The sequence below is a fragment of the Lathyrus oleraceus genome, chromosome 3, assembly GCF_024323335.1.
Source record: "Lathyrus oleraceus cultivar Zhongwan6 chromosome 3, CAAS_Psat_ZW6_1.0, whole genome shotgun sequence".
NCBI classification, from domain to species: domain Eukaryota; kingdom Viridiplantae; phylum Streptophyta; class Magnoliopsida; order Fabales; family Fabaceae; genus Lathyrus; species Lathyrus oleraceus.
The window spans coordinates 232810831-232837984 of NC_066581.1; the positions used below are offsets into that span (position 1 = coordinate 232810831).

Genomic DNA, 27154 nt, shown 5'->3' on the forward strand with positions numbered 1-27154 from the left:
TCACATGCCAGACAACAGATGGAAAACATCAGCCTTAGCCGCAACACCTTTTAGTCTAAAAATCTCATCATAATGTGCCAATATACCATCAACAATCATGCGAAGTTCGGTATCACTTGTGTGAGAATTTACAGCTAAGGTGGCATTAGAAGATGTTGATGTAAGGGCACTAGAACTAACAAAAGCAACTGGAGCATGATCAGAATGTTTTCCCTAATTCAACACTTTATTTTCTAAGATATCAATACTTTGACAAAGGAGTACTGCTCCAAAGCCGCGATTTCCTAATTCACATAAACCACCTCACTCAAACCTCATAGTCTACTTCCTTAACTAGCAGGATTAGCAAAAAGAGCTTAATAGATGGAATAGTTTTCATTAACACCAGGCCAGAAGTTCTTGTAGATAGCCTTGGCAACTGGAAGAATAGCAATAAGGGAAATCTGAAGTTGGTCAGAACTACTTGTCCTCACATTGATCTGCCCGCTAAGCTTGTTGTTCAATCCAGCACGAACCGCCATCTTATAGCTTCGTCCAAGAGAAATCTGTGACTGAAAATTGGCTCCCAAGGCTAAATCACCTCTCCACTGCACCAGAGAAAGACTCAAATTGTCTGATTTACTTTTAAGGGATTGCTTGGGTATTTTATGCTTGAGTGAAAGATCCTACACCCGGATCTAGTGTACCTTAGGTAAGTAGCAAAAGATCATCGCGACTATCCGGCGTATACTTGAATAGTCAAAATGATGGCTACGGTTAATGTGACACTTTGGATGTCCTGATGTTCCTCATGTTTACTTGAGGAAAAATTTGGCGTCCGCGTGGTGTCATCAAAGCATTAACCCGACCTTTAGAACCCTAATTGACTCATCCTAGCCGTTAGAAAGTAGTGAGATAACTGACTTCGGTTCCGACTGGGGTTGGTTGAGACTCGATACTACACTCTTTCAGATTGGACTTTAGGGAAGCTTGGGTCAACCACTAGGTGTTGCACTGAGGTGGACTTAAAGGAAGGTCAATGATTTGAGATCCTTCTAGAACCCGGTTACTATTCTAGGACAGGTTGAACCAACCAAACTTCAGTGGGGAGGGTACTTACCTATGGAACTCATGCAAGCCTTAAAACCTAGGAATGATTGTTGTGTGACTTGTTTGTGCTTGTTGTTTACTTAACATCATAACATCATAACATCATGGCATTGTACTAACCATTTCAAGGACTTAGGGATTTAACGTTGCTCTGTTTTGTAAGGCTATGGCTCCCAGGAAGACCATCCGGATTAATTTTGTAGCAATCTCTCCTCAACTAAAGGATTTAGTGTCAGAACTTCCTGATCAGGCTCAGTTCATCAAGAAACATGGTTCTCTCCTCAATTTGGTTACCACTGGTTTCAAAGAAGATATGATGAGAGTCCTATTCCAGTTCTTCGATCCTAAACATCATTGTTTCACGTTCCCAGATTATCAGTTGGTACCCACATTAGAAGAGTTTTCCCGGATGCTTGGGATACCTATTCTTGATCAAATACCTTTCAGTGGTTTAGAAAAGATTCCGAAGTCTGAAGAAGTTGCCGCAGCTTTACACATGACAAAGTCCGACATTGAAACTAATTGGGTAACAAGAAGTGGAGTTAAGGGTTTACTTGCCAAGTTTCTGATAAATAAGGCCCGAGAATTCTTAAAAGATATGAATGTCCATGCTTTCGAAGATGTCCTAGCATTACTAATCTATGGTTTGATGCTATTTCCTAACCCGGATCAATTCATAGACATGAATGCTATTAAGATATTTCTCACTCATAACCCTGTGCCTACCTTGCTTGGAGACATTTTGAATTCCCTTCACACCCGTACTATGAAAAGGCAAGGGACTCTCATGTGCTGCATATCTTTATTATCTAGGTGGTTTATTTCGCACCTTCCTCAATCAGTCTTGAAGAATGAGCAGAATTTGAAATGGTCTCAAAGGATAATGTCACTCTCCCATTCAGACATCCGTTGGTGTCCTCATCTCGAAGAAAATGTTATCCTCATTGACCGTTGTGGAGAATTCTCTAACGTACCCCTCCTGGGGATAAGAGGAGGTATTACTTATAACCCAGCTTTAGCCCTACGTCAGTTTGATTATGCTCGAAGAGATAGTCCACATGAAATAATTATCCAAGGCACGGTGTTTGACTATGACCACGATTCCCAAGGTCTCCGTCAAAGATTTGTACGAGCTTGGGGCATGGTGAAAAGAAGTACTTTAGGACCGAAAAACTCTATTCCTATGGAACCTTATCTCAGATGGGTACGCGCAAGAGCTCGTGAACTTGTCATGCCATATCTCGCAGTCGGACCGCTGATTGTTGAACCAGAGGTTGAAGGAGGTACTTCTTAGATCATTTCTTATCCAGATATGCCTACCAATGTTGAAGAATTGAAGAGATCCTGGATCTAGTTGAGAGAGGAAAGGGATACTTTTGAAGCCCAGTTCTGTGCTGAAAGGAAGAAAGTGTTAGAACTCACCAACCAGCTTAATGAGGAACGAAGACTCAATACATATCTTCGCCCGAAAAGAAGCCGTCCCTGGGAGACTTGAGCTTTTATTGTATTTTTATTATTTATTGTAATGAATATTGATTAAAAAATTATTAATAAAAGTTTCCTTCTTTTGGCGGTTTACGCAAAGTTAAATTCCAAAAGTCCTTGAAAACATTTCATACATTGCATAGCATAACATAACATTGCATAACAGGTATTCTAAAGGATCTATGTTCTCACGGTCTTCCTATTGCAAACAGAAAAATGGCTCTCGAACAAACTGTCAAAGATCTCCAGGCTCAGAATGCTCAATTCCAGGAGATGATGCTGAGCTTATCCAAGGGGCAGGAAGAACTGAAGGCTCTCTTGCTCGAGAAGAAGAAAGACCAGAAACCTGTGAGTTACATTAACCCGGGAAGAAGGCGTAAAGGACAGACTGCATGAGTCAAGATTAGATTTCCGAAGGATCAAGAAGAGGGGATAGATTCAGAAGACGAGAATGCTGATCCTTTCAGCCAGGAGGACGAAGATGAAGACTATGAGAATGAACAATACTCTCCAAAAGATGATAAGTACAAATTGCTGGAAGAACGAATGCTAGCTATGGAGGGTCAGAAGGCGCCCGGTCTGGATTTCGAAAGCTTGGGTCTAGTCTCTGATGTGGTCATTCCTCGCAAATTCAAGATCCCCACTTTCACTAAATACGATGGGGCATCTTGTCCTCAGATGCATCTGAGAGCTTATGTGAGAAAGATTCAGCTGTATACCACTGATAGGAAGCTGTGGATCCATTTCTTCCAAGAGAGTCTGTCTGGCACACAGTTGGAGTGGTATTATCAGCTCGAGAGCTCTAACATCCACACCTGGACTGATTTAGCGACAGCTTTCTACAAGCATTACCAGTATAATTCTGAATTAGCGCCTACTCGGCTACAGTTGCAGAATATGACTATGGGCTCTAAAGAAAGCTTCAAAGAATACGCTAAAAAATGGAGAGATTTGGATGGCAGAGTCAAACCCCCTATGACTGATCGAGAATTAGTGGACATGTTCATGGGTACACTGACTGGTCCATTCTACAGCCATCTACTGGGAAGTTCTTCATCGGGTTTCACTGACCTGATATTGACAGGCGAACGTGTTGAAAGCGGTATTCGAAGTGGAAAGATACAGGCAGCTACCTCCGCAAGCACCAGAAAGAACCATCAGGGAAAGAATGAATCAAATGCTGTGTACGGTGAAAGGGGTCATAACAAAAAAGGCTGTGACCATACCATCGGAGCAGTTACAATTGCAGCCCCGCCAGCTCAAAACTTCCAGCACAGACAAGACAGGCCAAGAAGGCAGTTTACCAAGATCAATATGACTTTAGCGCAAGCACTGCAGGGTATGCTAAAGGCAAATTTAATTACCCTCAGAGGCCCTCCTGCAAATCTCAACACTACTTCTCCTCGTTATAATCCCAATGCCAGGTGTGCATATCACTCCGATAGCCCCGGGCATGATACAAACGATTGCTGGTTGTTGAAGAATAAGATTCAGGATATGATCGACGCTGGAGAAATTGAATTTGATCCTCCAGAGACTCCCAATGTCATCACTGCACCTATGCCTAATCATGACAAGACTGTTAATGTTGTCGATGACAATTCTCACATCACTAATGTAGCGGGCTTAACATCGCCTCTCCTGATCATCAAGAAGAATTTATTGCAAGCTGGTTTATTTCCAGGTTGTGCTGAAAATTGCGATCTCTGTATTCTCCGACCCAATGATTGCCTGAAATTGAGGAATGGTATTCAACGGCTAATGGATGAAGGTACAATTCTCTTTGAAAGGATTCCTAAGGTGGAAAACCCTGTTGAAGAAATATCTGTGATTGCTAGATCCAAGGTTCCAGTGAGGATTACCGCTACTAGAGTACCTGTGAAGATTACTGCTGAGCCCAAGGTAGCTCCCCTAATCATCACTGCACCTGGCCCAGTACCGTATTCCTCAAGCAAAGCCATTCCGTGGAATTATGGAGGTGATGTTTACATCCATGGCATAAAGCAAGTTGGTAATTCTGCTAATCCTAATGACATTGTTGGGACTAGTAAAGTTACTCGAAGTGGAAGGATCTTCTCTCCAGAAATATCACCTCCCGCCCCTGAAACTCGAGGAAAGAAACCAGCGATCAACCCTTCTCAGTCAAAGACACCGGTCGAAGTTACTACTGAAGATGTTGCCAAGCAGGAAGTGGAGGAAATGCTGAAAATCATCCGTAAGAGTGATTTTGATGTGGTAGAACAGCTGGGGCATACTCCATCTAAGATCTCGATGTTATCCTTGTTATTATCGTCTGAATCTCATGCCAAGGCGTTGATAAAATTCTTGAAGACTGCTCATGTACCTCAGGAGACCTCCGTCGATCAGTTCGAAAACTATGTTGCTAACCTGGTTGTTGACAATGGCCTAGGCTTTTCCGATGCTGATCTGACACCAGCAGGAAAGAATCACAATAGAGCTCTGCATATCTCCATTGAGTGTGAGGGGATCACCTTATCTCACGTATTAATCAACAATGGCTCTTCTTTGAATGTGCTGCCGACAGCTGTGCTCGATAAACTTGATTGTAAGAGCATCGAATTGAAACCTAGTGATACTGTGGTGCGTGCGTACGACGGTGCGAAAAGTGTTGTCCATGGTGAAGTGGTTCTCCCTATCAAGATAGGACCTCAAGTCTTCAACACTACCTTCCACGTGATGAACATCCGTCCTGCCTATTCCCGCTTACTGGGATGCCCTTGGATTCATGGGGCAAGTGCCGTAGCTTCGTCTCTCCATCAAAAGCTGAAGTATCCAATAGAGGGTAAGATTGTCACTGTGTGTGGAGAAGAAGAGTATATTGTCAGTAGTGTGCAGGCCTTCAGATACGTCGAGATGGATGGCGAATTCTTTGAGACTCCCACTCAGTCATTTGAAATGGTTCACCCGACCAGTCCTGTCCTTAAGCCAACTTCCCTTATGCCCGAAGTCATTCGTGCCCCTCCTGCTATGATTTCTCTGAAAGATGCTCAAGCCGCGGTTGAAAATGGTGGTCGTACTGGTTGGGGTCAACTGATCAACGTACCGTACAAGTCTGACAAGTCTGGTCTGGGGTTTAACTCTGAGAAGATAGTCAAAGATCAAATTAATGTTGTAGAAGATGCTGATAGCGATTGTGACTTGGATAGCTGGATTTTCACAACAATTGGTGACGGACTCAATAATTGGAAGGCTGAAAACACTATTCCGATTTCCTTTAGTCAGGAGTAATTGTTATTGTCTATTTTAGTGTTGCAAATTTTAATTTTTTATAATTGAACTTCTTAAAAGCATTGTGTCTATGCCCGGGGCACAATAGCTAATTTGTGAAGGGTTTTGTCATCTTCATAAGCATATTCATATTCAATAAATCAATGGACCTTTTTGCATTCAAATATTGCGCTCTTTATCTTTCCTGTCATCTTTCAAACAAGCTATGTTTTCTTACACACACTCACGTAACGAATTGCAGATCCACACCCACTCTGGATCATGTTGATAATATTTCTGCTACTGTTAATTATGACTTCGAAAATCCGATCTACCAAACCGAGGATGGAAGTGAGGAAGATTGTGAAGTACCTGAAGAGCTTGCCAGACTGGTACTGCAAGGAGAGAAGACTATACAACCGCACGAAGAGTCAATCGAAATTGTAAACTTGGGTACTGAAGTGGACAAGAAAGAAGTCAAAATAGGAGCAGGCTTGGGAGACAGTGTCAAGGAAAGATTGATTCAGATGTTACATGACTATATTGAGATTTTTGCTTGGTCTTACGAAGACATGCCAGGACTGGATACTGATATAGTAGTGCATCGTTTGCCGATGAAGGAAGATTGTCATCCTGTTAAGCAAAAGGTTCGTCGCATGCGTCCTGAAATGTCTGAAAAAATCAAAGCCGAGGTGATGAAACAGTTTCATGCCGGTTTTCTAGCCGTTACTTCTTATCCTCAATGGGTTGCTAATGTGGTACCAGTGCCGAAGAAGGATGGTAAGGTGCGAATGTGTGTCGATTACAGAGATCTGAATAAAGCGAGTCCCAAAGATGACTTCCCACTTCCGCACATTGATGTTCTGGTAGATAACACCGCTCAACACAAAGTATTCTCCTTCATGGATGGATTCTCGGGTTATAACCAGATTAAGATGGCACCTGAAGACATGGAGAAAACTACGTTTGTGACGCAATGGGGCACTTTCTGTTACAAAGTAATGCCATTCGGTTTAAAGAACACCGGGGCAACGTACCAACGGGCTATGGTGGTTTTGTTCCATGATATGATTCATCATGAAATAGAAGTATATGTGGATGACATGATAGCCAGATCTCATACTGAAGAAGAACACCTCGACCATTTGTACAAATTGTTTGAGAGGTTGAAGAAATACAAGCTGAGATTGAACCCGAACAAATGCACCTTTGGAGTAAGATCCGGTAAGCTCTTGGGATTTATTGTCAGTGGTAGAGGAATTGAGGTTGACCCGGCTAAGGTGAGAGCTATTCAAGAAATGCCAGTTCTCCGTACAGATAAAGAAGTCAGAGGTTTCTTGGGACGTTTGAATTACATTGCCCGGTTTATCTCCCATTTGACCGCTACCTGCAAACCCATCTTCAAGTTACTGAGGAAAAATCAAGAGATGATATGGAATGATGAATGTCAAGAAGCTTTTGACAAAATCAAGAAGTACCTCCAAGAACCTCCAATTCTGATGCCACCAGTTGAAGGAAGACCTCTAATTATGTATTTGACCGTGTTAGAAAATTCAATGGGGTGTGTGTTGGGGCAACATGACGAGTCTGGTCGAAAAGAGCATGCCATATACTACCTTAGCAAAAAGTTTACCGACTGTGAAACAAGATACTCACTGCTCGAGAGAACTTGTTGTGCTCTGGCCTGGGCTGCTCGCCGACTAAGACAGTATATGTTGAATCATACCACTTTGTTGATTTCTAAGATGGATCCTATCAAATACATATTTGAGAAACCTGCCCTCTCCGGAAGAATAGCAAGATGGCAGATGATTTTAACAGAGTATGATATCCAGTATACTACCCAGAAAGCAATCAAAGGAAGCGTGCTAGCCGATCATTTGGCTCATCAAGCAGTGGATGATTACCAATCTATGAATTTTGAGTTCCCAGATGAGGATGTCATGCTTGTTACTGATTATGAAGAACCTGGACCGGATGAAGGACCCGAACTGGGATCCCGATGGACTATGGTTTTTGATGGATCTTCTAATGCATTGGGCAACGGTGTTGGTGTTGTAATCATTTCCCCCAAGGGTTGCCATACGCCTTTCACTGCTAGACTATGTTTTGATTGTACCAATAATATGGTTGAGTATGAAGCATGTATTTTGGGACTCAGAGCCGCTATAGACCTAAGAATCAAGCTTTTGAGTGTGTACGGAGACTCAACACTAGTAATCAGTCAGATCAAAGGAGAATGGGACACTAAACATCCGAATCTCATCCCTTATCGAGAGCGGGTGATGACATTAATCCCATGCTTTGAAGAGATTACATTCGAACATATTCCACGAGAAGAGAATCAGTTGGCATACGCATTGGCTACCCTGTCATCTATGTTCAGGGTCAGATGGGATGATGAAGCTCCCAGGATCACCATTGAACGACTAGATGAACCAGCATATTGTTATGAACTTAACGCTGATAAAGTAGAAGAGGAACCTTGGTTCCACGAAGTAAAAAGATATTTAGAAGCTCAGGAATATCCTGAAGGGGCATCCATCAATGACAGAAAATTCCTGAGGAAGTTCTCCGCTAAATTCTTTCTGAGTAATGGAGTATTATACAAATGTAATCATGATTCGACTCTGCTTCGCTGTGTGGATAAAAAGGAAGCAGAAAAGATTATGGAAGACATGCATGACGGTATTTTTGGGACTCATTCTAGTGGACATACAATGGCCAAGAAGATTCTGAGATCAGGGTATTATTGGTCTACCATGGAAGCTGATTGCCACCATCACTCCAGAACTTGTCACAAGTGCCAGATCTATGCGGATAAAGTACATGTGCCTCCTGCTCCATTGAACGTGTTGACAGCCCCTTGGCCCTTTGCAATGTGGGGCATTGATATGATTGGAGAGATTAAACCTACTGCTTCTAATGGACATCGTTTCATCCTTGTTGCTATTGATTACTTTACAAAGTGGGTAGAGGCAGCCTCATTTGCTTCCGTCACCAAGAATGTGGTGGCACGGTTCATCAAGAATAGTCTTATTTGTCGATATGGCATCCCTGAAAGAGTTATCACTGACAATGGCACTAATTTGAACAACAAGATGATTACTGAACTCTGCATGCAGTTCAAAATAAAACACCATAACTCTTCTCCGTACCGGCCAAAGATGAACGGCACCGTGGAGGCTGCTAATAAGAATATTAAGAAGATTATACAAAAGATGACAGTGACGTACAAAGACTGGCATGAAATGTTACCATTTGCTCTTCATGGTTATCGCACTTCAGTACGAACTTCGACAGGGGCAACTCCTTTCTCTTTAGTCTACGGAATGGAAGCCGTCTTGCCTGTGGAAGTTCAGATTCCCTCTCTAAGGATCATGAAAGAGGCAGGTTTAGACGAGGATGAATGGATTCAGACTCGACTCGATCAGATAAATTTGATTGATGAAAAGAGACTTGCGGCTGTTTGTCATGGGCAGATATATCAGAAGCGCACGACCCGGGCATTCAACAAAAAGGTCAAGAGACGGGTGTATCAAATTGGCGACTTGGTGATCAAGCGTATCATTCTACCACAAAGTGACCCCAGGGGCAAATGGACTCCCACATACGAAGGGCCATTTGTAGTTAAGAAGGTATTCTCTGGTGGATCCATGATACTTGCTACGATGGATGGCGAAGACTTCCCACATCCCGTGAACGCAGACATAGTCAAAAAATACTACGCATAAAAGAGACCCGCTAGGTCGACGTACCTAGGCAAAAGTAAGGGCATCCCGGCGAACCAAAAGGGTTCGGGCAAAAATTAGGGATAAACATATAAAAATGTACACCCGGCAAGTCGAAAACCTGAAAGGGCGACTTGGGCAAAAAAGGGTATCCTGGTGGACTGAAAACCTGAAAAGGCGGTCCAGGCAAAAATTAGGGATTAAAAGCGTATGACTATGTCCCATTCTCAGACGACTTCATCCAAGTTCAAGGGACTGAACAAGCCAATCACTTCTATCCGACAGCAGGAGATGAGATGCTTGAAGACATAATGACAGTAGTGGAATTAAAATCCACAGGGCTTTTCCTTCATAGCTTTTTCTTTATGTTCTCGACAATTTCCTCTTACTAGGATTTCTGTCTCCTTGTGCCCAAATTGCCTGTTTATAGGCCCTCTTTCAAAATCAATACAATGTTATTTCCAAAAAGATGCTTTTGTTTTATTTTTTCTGTTTTGTTTGCATAAACGTCCATTGATTTAATTTAAATTGATATATGCATTTGAATATGATCGATATTTATCAAAGTACATAGCAATTACTACAAGACTTCAGGATCAAGGAAAGGTCTAACCATGCTTTCCAATGAATCCGTTGCCAATTCTACTCCCCAGCAAAGCCAGTTACTCTCCAGAAGAAATTGGCATCACTAGACAGACTGATCATCTCTTCCATCCCCCAGCCAGGCCCTGTTAAATATCTCTACCATCAGACAGAAATCAAGTATCCCTAGCTAAGAGAGGGTCATCGATACAAATGTCTCCTACCAGAATATTGGGATTTATTTTCCCCTGGAAGAACCTTCCTCATGCATAGTTCATTCATTACATCATTTCACAGCATATGCATGCATACAACATTCGCATTTATTTTCGAAAGCATAAAACATCGCATGCATCATGACATGGCATGAAGCTAACTTTATTTTTCAGGTTAATTATCCTCCTGATATAGTCAAAATAAAGATCCAATTCAGACGGGTATCTTTATCGATCGTGTTCAAGATTCACATACATCTCTCAGATATAATCGATATCCTCCTAATGCCCAACATATGACTTCTTCAACTACTCAGATACGGTCTTGCGTATGATCCATTCTGATCTTCAAATCCTCAGATACTGCCTAGCGTACGGTACATTCCGGGGTGTAGTCTAGCGTACGACTACTTTCTTCTTCAGATACAGCCTAACGTACGGCTCATTCTGCAACTCCAATACGGTCTAGCGTACGACCCATTTGAACCTTCAAATCCTCAGATACTGCCTAGCGTACGGTACATTCCGGGGTGTAGTCTAGCGTACGACTACTTTCTTCTTCAGATGCAGCCTAACGTACGGCTCATCCTGCAACTCCAATACGGTCTAACGTACGACCCATTTGGATCTTCAACTCAGATATGATCTAACGTACGATCCATTCTGATCTTCAAATCCTCAGATACTGCCTAGCATACGGTACATTCCGGGGTGTAGTCCAGCGTACGACTACTTTCTTCTTCAGATACAGCCTAACGTACGGCTCATTCTGCAACTCCAATACGGTCTAGCGTACGACCCATTTGGACCTTCAAATCCTCAGATACTGCCTAGCGTATGGTACATTCCGGGGTGTAGTCTAGCGTACGACTACTTTCTTCTTCAGATGCAGCCTAACGTATGGCTCATCCTGCAACTCCAATACGGTCTAACGCACGACCCATTTGGATCTTCAACTCAGATACGACCTAGCGTACGATCCATTCTGATTCTACCTTCGTCAGATACAGCCTAACATACGACTCATTTTGCAACTCAGATACGATCTAGCGTACGATCCATTCTGATCTTTCATCCCCAGCGAAGTCACCCGCCTAATGAATAACCCATTTTGCGATTCAGATACGATCTAGGGTATGATCCATTCTGATCCTTTATCCCCAGCAGCGTATGACCCATTCTGATCTTTCATCATCAAACTTCCTGGATGGCATCTTTAAGCCCATCTCCATCAAGACTAACCTTTGATTAACAAGTGCAAATTTTTGGGCATTCTAGTGTTCAATAATTTTCCACCTCCAGACCACGAATGGCATACATACCATTCTAACTCTCTCGGTTCAAGAATATTGAACAGGGGCAGCTGTCATACCCCAAAATTTGCTCGTTAATATTACAAGGCATTTTTCAAGGCACTCCAACTTATTTTTCAAGGCATTGATCTTAAAGGAACAAAGACCCAGCTCACAGATGGCCAAATCCAGAAAATGGCTCAAACTGGCATGCTCGCTAGGCGAGCAAATCATTCGCCTAGCGAACCCGTCACTACGCCGCTCGCCTAGCGAAGCTTGCGAATACCAGAAAATTCTGGGCTTCATTCTGAGCCCATCAGGTCACTACAATTATTATAAATAGCAGACCATTCATTCAGAAAAAGGGGACAGAGGCAGACGGACAGAAACCCTAGCAAGGACACCCTAACAGAAGCAACACAGCAAACCCTGGAGGCTAACCCAGAGAATTCAGAGAAACCCTAAAGGAAACCCTGAAGGAAACTCATCTGCACCAAGGTTACCTCCGCCCAACTCAATTCGGCGCCAACCCTAAGAGTGACTTGCCAATTCAAGGTTGCAATTCAGTTGCAAACAGGTTTGCATTACTATTACCGCTTTATGTCCTTAACTTGCATGTGGCATTATGATTGAATTTATAAAAATATCTTAAGTTTTTGCATGTGAGTTTAAGTATGTATGAATATCTTGAACGTTTAACCATGTAATTTCTGTAATGGATGACATAGGGTTTGGAGCTTTCTGGAATTGTACTGTCATTAAAACCAGAACCCGTAGTCGCTCGCTAGCACATCGCTAAGCGAGCATGTAGCGAGCGTTCGCTAAGCCTTCGCTAGGCGAGGCAGGAGCGAACGTGACAGTCGCTGATTTTTCTGTTCTGTTCTATGCTTATCGGATATGTTTTATTCTATGATTTTTCTGTTCTGTTCTGTTCTATTCTGTCCTACCGCTGTGTTCCTTTTGTTTGGTGCAATTCTCGATTGCACCCTGATTTGGTATTCTGACCTGTTTGCTGAGTTTTGTAAGGGTTCACATACTCCCAGAGAAGGTAGCTTGTTAGGTATCCCACTTTATTTGTGGGATACCCTTGTGGAGATTCATCCTAATTACCTAATTGATTTTAATGTGGAGATTCGTCTTAATTACCTAATTGATTTTAATGTGGAGATTCATCCTAATTACTTAATTGATTTTAGTGTGGACCTAATTACCTAATTGATTATAATGTGGGGATTCACCCTAATTGCCTAATTGATTGTAAAATATTGCCTTTGAATATGTGATCTTGGACCTCTCTCTGTTGCCTTACGATATTACGGTATTACGGTCATGTCCCGCGAATGTGGAGATACACTTAGCAAAGATCCTTCGGTTAAATCATCATGTCCCTATAAGATAAATCATAGTCCCTCGGATGTTGCCTTCGAATATATGATTTTATCCCTCGATGTCCCGTCGTTGTAGCCTACGGTTAAATGATGATCGTCCCTCCGAATGCTAAGGTATCCTTACAAATGTTGCCTTCAATGACCAAACGATGACCCTACGATGTCCCTTTACATCCAAAGGGATAAGACTACTTACTTCTCAATAGTAAGGACAGTTTTACCCTCATAAGGATAGGAAATGCCCATAAAGACCTTGGGTAGGTATAACTCTTAATTGCTGGCTCACAACCTAAAACATTTTTCATACCTCACGCTTTGCAAATACTAGAAAATCACCACTTGGTATACGTTCGTACTAGAATCATTGCCAAGTTATATTTTTTCTAAACCGCTTTCAAAATTAAACGAGATAAATACTTTGTATACATTCGTACAAGAATCATTACAAAGTTAAACTCTCTTTTCAAAACATTTTTTAAGCAATTCACAAACACTTTTTCAGACAAACATAAGTGATCAAGCAATTAAGAGCCCATGGATAACCATGGATACAAAGGGTGCTAACACCTTCCCTTTGTATAATGTACCTCCCGAACCCAAAATCTAATTAAGGTCTTTCCTGTTCTTTTCCACCTTTCCTTATTGGATAAAAGAAAAGTCGGTGGCGACTCTTGCTATCCGCGACATTTGCTTTCCAAAGCAAAACACACAAAGTCAGTTCACCGTATGATAGAGAGAAACAGAATAGATGAATTTGGATGATGGCGAGAGCTAAGATAGGCGAGGCATCCACCTCGAATCTTAGTCTCAAGAGTGTGTGGTATCCACCACGTTCCATTTCCATCTTTATTGAAAAGGTCTTAAATATGAATTAATATTTTTTGAGTTTTTATTATGAAAAATGGCTTGACGTTGGATCAAGCACTTGATGAAGATTTGAAAGAAATGGAATAGATCGGGAGGAAGAAATGGATTGATTTGTTTATTGAGAAAATACTCGACATTGGATTGAGTCTTATTTTTGGTCTTTTGGAAATTGTTGATTTTATTCTTGTGTTAGTAGCTAACTAAACAGTCAAGCAATAAAGAAATAAAACAGTAAAATTATTACACATCGGGGGAGTGGGGTACATTTTGTCAAATGGGGATTCAAAGTAATGAAACAATTAAATCGGGCCCAAATAACAAACAATGTGATATATGAGTGTAAGTGCAAGAGAACTGTCTCATTGTAAGAAAGCCCAAGAGTAAGCCATGTGAAGAAAATAACACAACAAGTTATATTTACAACAAACTTAAAAATTAAATCGAAAAAAGATAAAATCGGGATTTGCACAGATGGAAATTGAGGGGCACACAAAACCTAAATAATGTGCTCAAAGTCGGTTTGTGCATGTTGACAATAATTGAAATGTCATATGCGATTAATCGAAACGCGGCGAAATACTATCAATATATCGATAAAAATAATCATGGATAAATAACAAGAAAATTGCCAAATCCATAAATTAAAAATAGATGTTTAACAATTAAAATAAAATAAAAGGGTAAACATTAGGAATAATGAGGGGATTAAAAAGAAATGTGAAATAGAAATTAAAGAATGCTGTAAAATTAAAATATGGTGCACACAGGTATTGAATCAAGGACCAAGGATTTGCCAAAGCATCCCTTCTACCAACTCCACCAGATAAACATCCTTGTAATAAAATCTCAAGCGCTAACACATAACGTGAAAAAAATGGACCAAGCCTTTTAAATAAAACACAAAGTGGAAAACAGTAACAGAACTCAAACAAATTCATCTTAACGCACATAGATCCTGTTTCTTTCCATTTTGAACAACAAAGATTTAACGGCAAGATAACCACACAAATGGAAGCTTCAAGGAAAGCTAAACGGAGAAATGGAAATAGAAACTCGAAAAGGAAACTAACCGGTTGCGGCGAGATTGACCGACAGATGTAGGTAAGGTTCTGTCTGAACCGGTTTTTGATCTTCTTGTCCGCTCTTCACCACCAAGAAAAACTATGGTTTTCTTTTCTCCTTGTCGTTGATTCTTTTTTCTCTTAGTGAACAGTAACGACTCCTTTCCAAAAATTAGGGTTGTTGTGAATAGTAATCCCTCTTTTATATATGACCCATCTCTTTCCTCTGCTGTGTTTCCTGCTGTGTAGTAGAGGTCTGCTGTGTAGTGGAGAGGTTTGTTTGTACAGAGGATGTCTGGGGAGTTTTGTCCTTATTCCACTTGTGGTCCCCTTCTCAATTCTCTTCATTTCCAAAAGTTCACTGTTGGTAAGAAACAATTCACCACTGTAACTCACTTGAATATGTGTTTTCTCTTTTTTTTTGGAATTGGACTGGTTTTTGTGTGTTTGTGTCGCAGTAGCTTCGATGTGGATTTGGTTTGATCTTTGCAGGGCTACGATTGTTTTGCTGCAATGACAGTCGCGTGATATCACTTGCCGTTTTCCTTCGAACATCACTATACCAGAAGCTTGAGAAGTTCGGATGAACAAAAACCACCAAGCCATAAAAAACACCTCTCAGTAGGTGCTTTTCACATGCCAGACAACAGATGGAAAACATCAGCCTTAGCCGCAACACCTTTTAGTCTAAAAATCTCATCATAATGTGCCAATATACCATCAACAATCATGCGAAGTTCGGTATCACTTGTGTGAGAATTTACAGCTGAGGTGGCATTAGAAGATGTTGATGTAAGGGCACTAGAACTAACAAAAGCAACTGGAGCATGATCAGAATGTTTTCCCTAATTCAACACTTTATTTTCTAAGATATCAATACTTTGACAAAGGAGTACTGCTCCAAAGCCGCGATTTCCTAATTCACATAAATCACCTCACTCAAACCTCATAGTCTACTTCCTTAACTAGCAGGATTAGCAAAAAGAGCTTAATAGATGGAATAGTTTTCATTAACACCAGGCCAGAAGTTCTTGTAGATAGCCTTGGCAACTGGAAGAATAGCAATAAGGGAAATCTGAAGTTGGTCAGAACTACTTGTCCTCACATTGATCTGCCCGCTAAGCTTGTTGTTCAATCCAGCACGAACCGCCATCTTATAGCTTCGTCCAAGAGAAATCTGTGACTGAAAATTGGCTCCCAAGGCTAAATCACCTCTCCACTGCACCAGAGAAAGACTCAAAGAAGACTGGAGAGATGCTTGTGACCTTCTTTAAGCATGTATTGCATGCCGTAGGACGACTGAGAGTTGAAACCTACCATGTTTTCTTCTCCGGTTAACGGTGGTGGCTGCGGTTTGTGGTGTGCCATTTAATAATTCTTCTGATTTCAGCTGGCAGTGAGCATCCATTAGATCAGCTCTTATTTCTATCTGCCCAACAGCACGAAGCATGCTCTTCTGAGTTTGATGATCTTTTCAAATTCAAACTCTAGCTGCTATGTGAAGTAAAGACTGTTTCGTAAAGCCCAAACACATCAGAGAGAAGTGGACGGTTCGCCACCGGAATTTCTCAAATCAAATCTCTGGTTGAAATGGTTCCGTCTGAGCAACAGTCTTCTTTTTTTTTTTGGTAAAGAATGCAGAAAACAATTGATGAACAAAGTAAATCGAAATTCACAGTACTGTTACATAGACTGTATATTGCATAGCATTTCTAAATAAACTTATCTAGACTCAATCACAGTATCACAATCCTAAAAAAAAATTTACAATGCAAGCTTACCGTTTTTAAACACACTCACGTCAACCACATTTGTTACTGTCAAAATTTTCATCCAAGAGATACCAAAGAACATATATAACTTTAAGCAACTGGCAAAATAAAATTTTAGAGCGTGGAGTCCTCTCCGGTACACTGGTTGTCCATTCTCGTACTGCTTAAGCTATAAGCATACAAACAGTTACCATTAAGTGTCATGCCCAGATGCAGCGTTCAGCTTTGTTGAATTAAGTGTAAGTGGTACCAAGAAACAAATATCCAATAAGAGATTATATGCATGTAGTTATGTCATTCATTCTATAATTGACGTCTTTTTCTCCGGCAGAGACTCCAAAAATTTACAACACAATTTGGAGAGGGGAGGCAACATATGTGATGACCCACTAAATATGATTTCCCAAGGCCTATTTGACGCGGCGGAGTAAACCGATGAAGTTTTATTCCTTTTTAAATCAAACTTGGGTAACTCTCCATGAATTGATGTATATCCAAATTGTCCATTTTCTTCAAGCCCAACGAAATCATCATTCTTAGTCATATTAAGCTCGCGTGCTTCCTTCGTCGTCCTTGAGACCACTAGTTGGTAAAAATTTTCATGTCTTAGATGTTGCACTTCCCGACGTTGCTCTAAGGCCATCAAAGGCATAGTTGGACAGAAGACATGTGGAAAATTATTTTAATCATGCATGAATGAAATGATTGTAACATGAACGAATAAAATATATTTCAATATGAAGTGAAGAGTTTAAACGTGAAATGGTCATAAGGAGGAACGCAAATGAGTGATTGATGGGGAAAAATTTTCAGGGCCAAAATCGGGGTATGACAGTTGCCCCTGTTTAAACATCCTCCACCAGAGAAAGATGAAACAAGACTTTTCATCGGATCGCAGTGGGGGATGGTTAAATACCATGGAGACCCAGATTTTGATCCTGAAAAATGCAAATGCTATGATATGATATGCATGGGTGAAAGATTCTTTATTTCTGAATTTAACTTGTTAGGGACACGGTGAATCCTTAACAGGAGATGCCACTGGACAGACCAATCTGTGGGGAATACTGATGGCCCACAGAGAAACAGACACAATAGGGTAAAACAAACCGCTGGGGATAACAATCATGTTGGAGAATCAGACACACACTAGAGAGTACTTAAAGTGAAATTCGATGAACGACACTTAGAATACAAGAGATTTCGGCATTAAGTTCACACATGACTTACTAAACCTGATTAAGAAAAATTTCTACAATAGGTTCATACATGACCTGATAACACTAAAACAAATCATAGAGAAAGATTCTTCAAAACAGGTTCATACATGACCTGGTAATACTGGAATGAAAGCTCAACAGCAGGTTCATACATGACCTGACAATGCTGGGGAATACCAAGAATTTCTGACAGCAAGTTCAGACATGACCTAACAAACTCAGAAAAATTCAAAAAGAGTATATCAACAGGTTCATACATGACCTGATGACAAACTTGAACATTTTGAGAAAATTTCCACAACAAGTTCATACATGACTTGACAACATTGGAACAAAAGGTTCAGCAACAGGTTCATACATGACCTGACAACACTGGAATAATCAAAGAAAAAGATTCTTCCAAAACAGGTTCCTACATGACCTGGTAATACTGGAATAAAGGATCAACATCAACGGGTTCATACATGACCTGACAATGCTGGGGAATACCAAGAACGGTTCTGACAGCAAGTTCAAACATGACTTGACAACAAATAGAAAAATTAAAAAGAGTGTATCAACAAGTTCATACATGACCTGACAACACTGAAATAATCATAGAGAAAGATTCCTCAAAATAGGTTCAGACATGACCTGGTAATACTGGAATAAAGGCTCAACAGCAACAGTTCATACATGACCTGACAACAAGTTCAATCATGACTTGACAACGAACAGAAAAAACAAAAAGAGTGTATCAACAAGTTCATACATGACCTGACAACACTGAAATAATCATAGAGAAAGATTCCTCAAAACAGGTTCAGACATGACCTGGTAATACTGGAATAAAGGCTCAACAGCAACGGGTTCATACATGACCTGACAATGCTGGAACATTCAGGGAATTTTCAACAACAGGTTCATACATGACCTGACAACACTTGACTATTCAAAGAACTTTCAACAGCAGGTTCATACATGACCTGACAACACTTGACTATTCAAAGAGTTTTCAACAGCAGGTTCATACATGACCTGACAACACTTGACTATTCAAAGAGTTTTCAACAGCAGGTTAATACATGACCTGACAACACTTGACTATTCAAAGAGTGCTCAATTAACAGGTTCATACATGACCTAACATCACTTGGGAAAAATCAAAGGGAGTTTTATCAATAGGTTCATACATGACCTGAGAATATTGGAAAACATACAAGGCAAGTTTCATCAATAGGTTCATACATGACCTGGCACTTTAGAATACATCTGATAGTTCTGGAGATTTCTCACAAGAAATTCATCCAATCATAGATTTTGGAGATTCCTAACAGGGAATTTATGCAAAACAAAGATAAACGGGAGTCTTCTTATAAGTAGATCATCCACGCAAACGGCTACAATGATTCTTTACAGAGAAATCAAACAAAACCAACATCATTGGAGTTTTCTAACACGAAAAACCTCCAAGCTTCTGGGAACTCCTCAAGATGGTGAGTCATACATGACTTTCACGGAACCATCAGGAAAGACAAGGTATTCAAACTCTCTATACGTGCCAACAATAATTGGACTTGATAAAAGTCAATAGTAAACAATTACCGGCTACAACGGAGTTTGCCAGCAACAACTGGACTTGAAATGATGTTGGCAACAACAAAACTTCAGATATCAATCACAAATGTATTTACAAACAGACTGACAGTGATGCCAACAACAATTGGGTTTAAAATAAATGCTGGTTACAACCCGACCTTAAAGGATACCAGTTACAACTGGATTTGGTCAAAGACACTGGTGACAACCAGACTTAACAGACGATGCCAGTAACAACTGGTCTCAGAGGTCAAGGGATACAATCAACAACGAGACCTGAGATTATGAAAATGAGCGCGAAGCACTTCGGGCTATGCATGATTTGGATTTTGCTTATATGCATGATGTATGAATGATCATGAAATGCAAATGCTGACAATATATAGACTAGAAATTAGGGAAAGCTTTATGGAGGTACTGAATCCTCAACACCAATAACTCAACCAAAGGAGTGAGTAAATGCATCAAAGGAGGACCTATCAAGCTGAACAGTTACAACTGGCCCACTAATCCTTCTAGAGAATGATAAATTTGTGCTCTCTGGAGATAGATATTGGTCATCCAAGGGGAGTCTTGCAACTTGAGACTTGCGGGGAAAGACGAAAGATTTCCTTTTAATATTTCCACATTTCAAAGCAAAATTGTGTTTCTCAATATGTTGAAAAAAATATTTTTGAGTTCAAAATTCATTATTAACAAATAAATGACATTTTGTATAACAAAGAAAACCAGAGAAAAATAGCAAGTGATAGAATTTGATAGGCAAACTTATATTTATTCAAGAATGGTAGCACGCAAATGGCGTAGCTCCATGGAATGTTACAAATTTGAAAATGGCAATAGGGAAAGGTTTACATTGAATTGCAATGACTACTACTATCCCTAATAACAATGACTCCATGAGACCTCGCTTCTGAAGGGAGTAACTAGATTGATCTTCCATTTTTAGCTCTTCTGTGTTGATCAGTGACGAACCGATGCAGTCTATGCCTTTTGTCCCTAATTTTTGCCTGGATCACCCTTTCGGGTTTTCGATCCACCGGGACGCTCCTTTTTGCCTAAGTCGCCCTTTCAGGTTTTCAACTTAGCGAGCTACCATTTTTTTATCCCTAACTTTTGCCTGGACCGCCCTTTCGGGTTTTCAGTCCACCGGGATTTGTTAGGCATAGTATCTTTTGACTGCATCAGAGTTCACATGGTAAATGAGTTCTTCGCCATCCATAGTTTTGAGAAATAGAGCACCTCCAGAGTATGCTCTCTTTACAACATATGGGCCTTCATAGTTGGGAGTTCACTTCCCACGTGAATCTTTGTGTACTGGCAAGATCTTCTTGAGCACGAGATCTCCTTCCTTGAACTCTCGAGGACGGACGTTTTTGTCAAATGCCTTCTTGATTCGTTGCTGGTACAATTGTCCATGGCACAGAGCGGTCATACGCTTCTCATCAATGAGGTTAAGTTGATCATAGTTGTTTTGGATCCATTCAACTTCGTCCAGCTTGGCCTCCATCAATATTCTCGTTGAAGGTATCTCTACTTCGACTGGGAGAACTGCGTCCATCCCATACACTAAGGAGAATGGGGTTTCCCCTGTTGAAGTGCGGACTGAGGTCCGGTATCCATGCAAAGAAAAGGGTAGCATCTCGTGCCAATCCTTATAAGTTTTCACCATCTTTTGCAGGATCTTCTTGATATTTTTGTTGGCAGCTTCAACAGCACCATTCATCTTTGGACGATATGGAGAGGAATTATGATGGTCAATCTTGAAACTCTCACATAATTCTGTCATTGTCTTGTTGTTCAAGTTTGAACTGTTGTCTGTAATGATCTTGCTAGGGATTCCATAGCGGCAGATAATCTCTTTCTTGATAAAGCGAGCAACCACATGCCTCGTCACATTGGTGTAGGAAGCAGCCTCTACCCATTTAGTAAAGTAATCAATGGCAACCAGGATGAAGCGGTGACCATTGGAAGCCTTAGGTTCTATAGCACCAATCATGTCGACGCCCCACATTGAGAAAGGCCAAGGTGATGTTAAAACATTCAATAGTGTTGGCGGTACATGCACCTTATCAGCATAAATTTGGCATTTATGACATTTTCTAGCATAGCTGAAACAATCGGATTCCATGGTCAACCAGTAATAGCCAGCTCTCAAAATCTTCTTGGCCATGGCATGTCCATTAGCGTGGGTTCCAAAAGATCCTTCATGAACCTCCTTGATTAACATGTCTGCTTCTTGTCTATCCACGCATCTGAGCAGAACCATGTCATGGTTTCTCTTGTAAAGCACATCATTGCTCAAAAAGAATTTGGACGATAACCTCCTTAGAGTTTTCTTATCCAACAATGTAGCATCTTCTGGATACTCTTGACTTAAAAGATATCGCTTGATGTCATGAAACCATGGTTTACCATCAGTTTCTTCTTCAATCAGCTGACAGTAAGCAGGCTCATCTCTTCGCTCGATTCGAATAAGTGGAACTTCATTATGGAATCTAACTTGGTACATTGATGCTAATGTTGCCAAAGCGTCAGCTACTTGATTCTCTACTCTTGGGATGTGATGGAAAGTAATATCATCAAAGTATTCTATCATCTTCACAACATGAGCACGATACGGGATCAGCTTCGCATCACGGGTCTCCCATTCACCTTTGACTTGATAGATCACCAAGGTTGAATCTCCATACACCTCAAGGATCTTGATTCGGAGATCAATTGCAGCTTAAAGACCAAGGATACAAGCTTCATACTCTGCGACGTTATTCGTACAATCGAAGCACAACCTTGTTGTGAAAGGGGTAAAGCCACCATTTGGATTCATCAAAACAGCTCCCACACCATGACCACTGTAATTGGAGGAACCATCGAACGCGGGCTTCCATTGAGATTCTGGTTCTGGTCCTTCATCTGGGCCTGGGGTCTCACAATCCTTTATCACCATTATATCCTCATCGGGGAAATCAAACTTCAATGGCTGATAGTCTTCAACTGGTTGATGAGCAAGATACTCTGCTAACACACTTCCCTTGATTGCCTTCTAGGTTACGTACTGGATGTCGTACTCTGACAAAAGCATCTGCCAACGGGCAAGTCTTCCAGTCAAGGCAGGTTTCTCAAAGATGTACTTTATCGGGTCCATCTTTGAGATCAACAAAGTAGTATGGCAAATCATGTACTGCCTTAAACGGCGAGCGGCCCATGCTAGCGCGCAACAAGTTTTCTCCAAAAGCGAATATCGACTTTCACAATTGGTAAACTTTTTACTCAGATAGTAAATAGCATGTTATTTCCGACCAGTTTCGTCATGTTGTCCTAGCACGCATCCCATTGATCCCTCAAGCATAGTCATATACATGATTAATGACTTTCCTGGGACAGGTGGAATCAAAATAGGAGGCTCTTGCAAGTATTGACGGATCTTCTCAAAAGCACTTTGACAATCAGAATTCCATTCAACAGCTTGATCTTTTCGAAGCAATTTGAAGATAGGCTCACACGTGGCCGTCATATGTGAGATAAACCTTGAGATGTAATTCAAACGTCTGAGGAAACCTCTAACTTCTCGCTCGGTGCGTGGAGCAGGCATTTCTTGTATAGCTCGGACTTTGTCAGGGTCTACCTCAATTCCTCGTTGACTAACGGTGAAACCAAGCAACTTCCCCGAACGGACACCAAATGTGCATTTTGCAGGGTTTAATCGTAATCTAAACTTTCTAAGGCGTTCAAATAGCTTCTTCAGATGGCTCATATGATCTTCTTCATTCTGAGATTTAGCGATCATGTCGTCAACATAGACCTCTATCTCCTTGTGCATCATATCATGGAAAAGAGTGACCATAGCTCTTTGGTAAGTTGCCCCAGCATTCTTGAGACCGAAAGGCATCACCTTGTAGCAAAAAGTGCCCCAAGGGGCGATAAAAATGGTCTTTTCCATGTCATCTGGAGCCATCTTGATTTGATTGTATCCCGAAAAACCATCCATAAAGGAGAATACAGCAAAACTTGCAGTGTTGTCTACCAGAGTATCAATGTGTGGTAGAGGGAAATCGTCCTTTGGACTAGCTCTATTCAGATCCCTATAGTCAACACGCATCCTCACCTTGCCATCCTTTTTAGGCACAGGTACAATATTAGCTACCCATTATGGGTACTTCGCCACTGCGAGAAAACCAGCGCCAAATTGTCGTTTGACTTCTTCGCGAATCTTCAGAGCCATATTTGGTCTTGTTCTTCGGAGTTTCTGTTTTACTGGCGGGCATTCTGGCTGAAGCGGGAGCTTGTGCTCAACGATGTCGGTGTCTAGACCTGGCATATCCTGGTATGACGACGCAAATACATCCACATATTCTTGTAGCAGCTTAACCAATCTCTCTTTGATGCTTGCTTCAAGCGTGGTGCCGATTTTGACTTCTTTCTTCTCTTCCTCTGTGCCAAGGTTGATTGTTTCCATCGGTTCTTCATGTGGCTGAAGGGCTTTGGACTCGTGCTCGAGTAGCCTTGCCAATTCGTCAAGGATGTAACAATCTTCTTCACCCTTTTCTTCCTCTTGGTAGATAGGGGAGTCAAAGTTATGAGAGGTAGTAAAGTCATTGGATTCAACGGGGTTATCATTTATTCTGCATGTTTGAATGATTGATTTCTTTTAGAAAAAGTAAAAATAAAAGATGCATAAAAGAAAAGATTTTTTTTTTTGAAAAGATTGCCATTCTCTTATGAGAAAGCCAAGTAAATGAATAAAAAGAATTTAACAAAATGCCTTTCATTCATTGATAATGATTATTTGAAAATGAAAAGGGGCCCTACAACATGATCCATTAGCCTTCGACAGAGCTAAGGATTTGAAAGGAAAAATACAACAATTATTACTTTGACAAAGGAAAAATTTCGGGGATCTCAACCGCCTTCCAGTTGTTCAAAGTTGTCTCACACCGGTAAACCAAACATGGCTCATCTTCATTTTCGGTGCTATCTTCAATTGCATTGACCTGATCTCCATGGATGAATCCTGTGCTAAGGAATACTTCTTGGATGCTTCGGGCGTTGTCCTTTGCAGGGACTCGGGCTCCTTTCGCAGCGGAAGGCACATATCCCAGACCAAAGCGATTATGCTTCTCACGAATATCGATAAGCTGACCCCAACCTTCAGGGTTTCCTCCTTCAATGCTAGACTTTGCGCTTTTCAGAGAAGCGAAAGATGAACAAGCTTTCCCAACAGGGTCCTTCATCTCCACAAAAGTGGCATTGGCTATTTCAAGAGCTTGGAAAGAAGTTTCCAAAGCATCCTCATCAGCCTCGATATATCTGAAGGATGAAAGGTGACTGACCACGAAGTCCTCCTCTCCAGAAATGATGATCAGTTGATTGTCCACCACAAACTTCATTTTTTGATGTAGAGTGGAGGTGACTGCCCCTGCAACATGAATCTAAGGACGTCCCAGCAAGCAGCTATACGCTGGATTAATATCCATGACTTGGAAATTAATCGGGAATACATGAGGGCCAATCAATATGGGCAGTTCCACCTCTCCAATCACGGTTCTCCTAGAACCATAAAAAGCTTTCACTACCAAGGCACTAGGCTTCATAGATGGTCCTTGATAAGATAACTTGGCGAGTGTTCTCTTTGGCATAACATTTGGAGAAGATCCGGTATCAACCAAAACTCTTGCCAAAGTATCATCTTTGCATTTTACCAAGATATGGAGGGCACGATTATGATTTTGTCCATCCTCAGGTAATTCCTCTCCACTGAAGCTCAAAGTATTGCAGGCTGTGATATTTGCAACTACTCCATCAAATTGGTCTACTGTTATGCTTTGTGTTACATGAGCTTGAGCAAGCACCTTCAACAAAGCCTCCCTATGGGCTTGGGAGTTCAATAGCAGAGACAGAATAGAGATCTTAGACGGTGTTTGATGCAACTGGTCCACAACCTTGTAGTCACTTTTCTTGATCAACTTCAAGAATTCAACAGCATCTTCGGATTGAACCACTTCGGGTTCTTTAGTAGGAGCTACAACTGTTGATTCCTTGACCGGCCCTTGAGGAGTCACATTGAATTCAGGCGTATAGATTCGACCAATACGGGTCATTCTGCTCATTCCTGCAATATTGGTGACGTCTTCACTTATAGCTTCTGTCACTTCAGCGTCTGAACTTCCTTCAACTACCTTTTCCACAGCGGTAATCTCATATTTCCAAGGCACGGCCTTGGTGCTCTCATACGGAAAAGGCGTGGGCATACATATTTCCACAGGTGACATCTTACTATTCACTGGAACCACTCCACCACTATAATATGGGATTTCAACTGGTTCAGGTAAATTGAAAAAAGGTTCAATTACCAACACATCTTCGTTCTTCACAGCACTGGATATTTGAAGCACTCCTTTATCCATCAAATCTTGAATGTTGTCTCGTACCACCTGGCATCCCTTTGGGTATGTGGCACACTTTTCACAATTTTCATGATTAACATTAATCATGCCAGCTTCCACCAATCGGGCATGGAATGCTGCCAAATGAGTCTTTACATCATCCACCTTATCAACCGTAACACCAACAGAAGCGTCTTCAATGGCATTTACCGCAGGATTTCCATGGGGAGGAAGAGGATTGTTCTTCATATTCGGTCCCATGTCCTTAAAAGACAAAATCTTGCTCTCAATCAGTTCACGAACCCTATGCTTTAGAGCGTAACAACCCTCTAGGTCATGCCGGGGGGCACCTTCATGGAAAGGACAGTGTGCATTAGGGTTGTACCATGGAGGAAGACGGCCAGGTGGGGGTCCCATAGGTCTGGGAACCACCAACCCCTTTTGCAATAGGGAGGGATACAACTCAGTGTATGACATTGGGATTGGATTGAAGGTCGCCCTCTCCCATTGCCTCATATTTTGGTTTTGAGTATTTTGCCTCGGCGCTTGAGCTCTCGGCTGTTGATAAACAGGAGCTGCTGGTGCTTGTTGATAAGTTGGAGGAGCCGCAACACGTTGTTGAATTGGAGTTGGTCGATAGACTGGAGGCGCTTGATAAGCCTGAGCAGGCTGTTGATTGAATGCAGGCGTCACAGCAACTATGTACGGTTGCGGAGCGTACTGGACGGGATACATGGGTTGCTGATAGGGAATTGGTTGTTGAACATACTGTTGAGGTGAGTATTATTGTGGTCTCCTTCTTGGAGGAGCTCTTCCTTGACCAGCAGTCACAGCATTTGTTTCCCCTTCCTTCTTTCTAGGAAACCCTCCAGAGAACTTCTTTTGATTGGCATTTGAAGTTCCAGCTACAGCCGCCAGTTTGCCATTCCTTACACCATATTCAACGCGAGCTCCTATAGCCACAAGCTTCGAGAATCCCAGGGAAGCACTTCCAACCATCTTCTCATAGAATTGAGGTTGGACAGTGTCGATAAACAGTTCCGCCAATTCCTTTTCAGCCAGAGGTGGTTCAACCTGAGAAGCCAGTTCCCTCCATCTTTGAGCGTATTCCTTGAAGGACTCCTTGTCATGCTGGAACATGCTTTGCAACTGTCTTCTGTCAGGCGCCATGTCCATATTATATTTGTAATGTTTTATGAACGCGTCTGACAGGTCTTGGAAACACTTGATCCTATTCTGATCCAGACTCAAATACCACTTGGC

The 27154-nt window shown here is 41.4% G+C and overlaps 2 protein-coding genes across 2 annotated transcripts; both read right to left on the reverse strand.

Moving 5' to 3' along the window:
• LOC127130597 (uncharacterized) lies at positions 1 to 521 on the reverse strand. The gene is made up of 3 exons (XM_051059579.1): positions 386 to 521; positions 314 to 333; positions 1 to 213 (listed from the first exon to the last, which is right to left on the reverse strand). Exons 1-3 carry the CDS (start codon positions 519 to 521, stop codon positions 1 to 3), a joined length of 369 nt encoding a protein of 122 aa, XP_050915536.1.
• Positions 522 to 24992: 24471 nt separating this feature from the next.
• Positions 24993 to 26626, reverse strand: LOC127130598 (uncharacterized). The gene is made up of 2 exons (XM_051059580.1): positions 25208 to 26626; positions 24993 to 25055 (listed from the first exon to the last, which is right to left on the reverse strand). The coding sequence occupies exons 1-2, from the start codon at positions 26624 to 26626 to the stop codon at positions 24993 to 24995; spliced, it is 1482 nt and encodes a 493-aa protein (XP_050915537.1).
• Between the last annotated feature and the right edge of the window lie 528 nt (positions 26627 to 27154).

Coding starts and splice junctions, on each gene's coding strand:
- LOC127130597 (XM_051059579.1), bottom strand. CDS start 521: ATGGCGGTTCGTGCTGGATTGAACAACAAGCTTAGCGGGCAGATCAAT. Junction 334..385: donor CTACAAGAACTTCTGGCCTG/GTGTTAATGAAA, acceptor TAATCCTGCTAG/TTAAGGAAGTAGACTATGAG. Junction 214..313: donor TTAAGGAAGTAGACTATGAG/GTTTGAGTGAGG, acceptor GTGTTGAATTAG/GGAAAACATTCTGATCATGC.
- LOC127130598 (XM_051059580.1), bottom strand. CDS start 26,626: ATGTATCCCGTCCAGTACGCTCCGCAACCGTACATAGTTGCTGTGACG. Junction 25,056..25,207: donor ATCGTGCCCTCCATATCTTG/GTAAAATGCAAA, acceptor TTATGGTTCTAG/GAGAACCGTGATTGGAGAGG.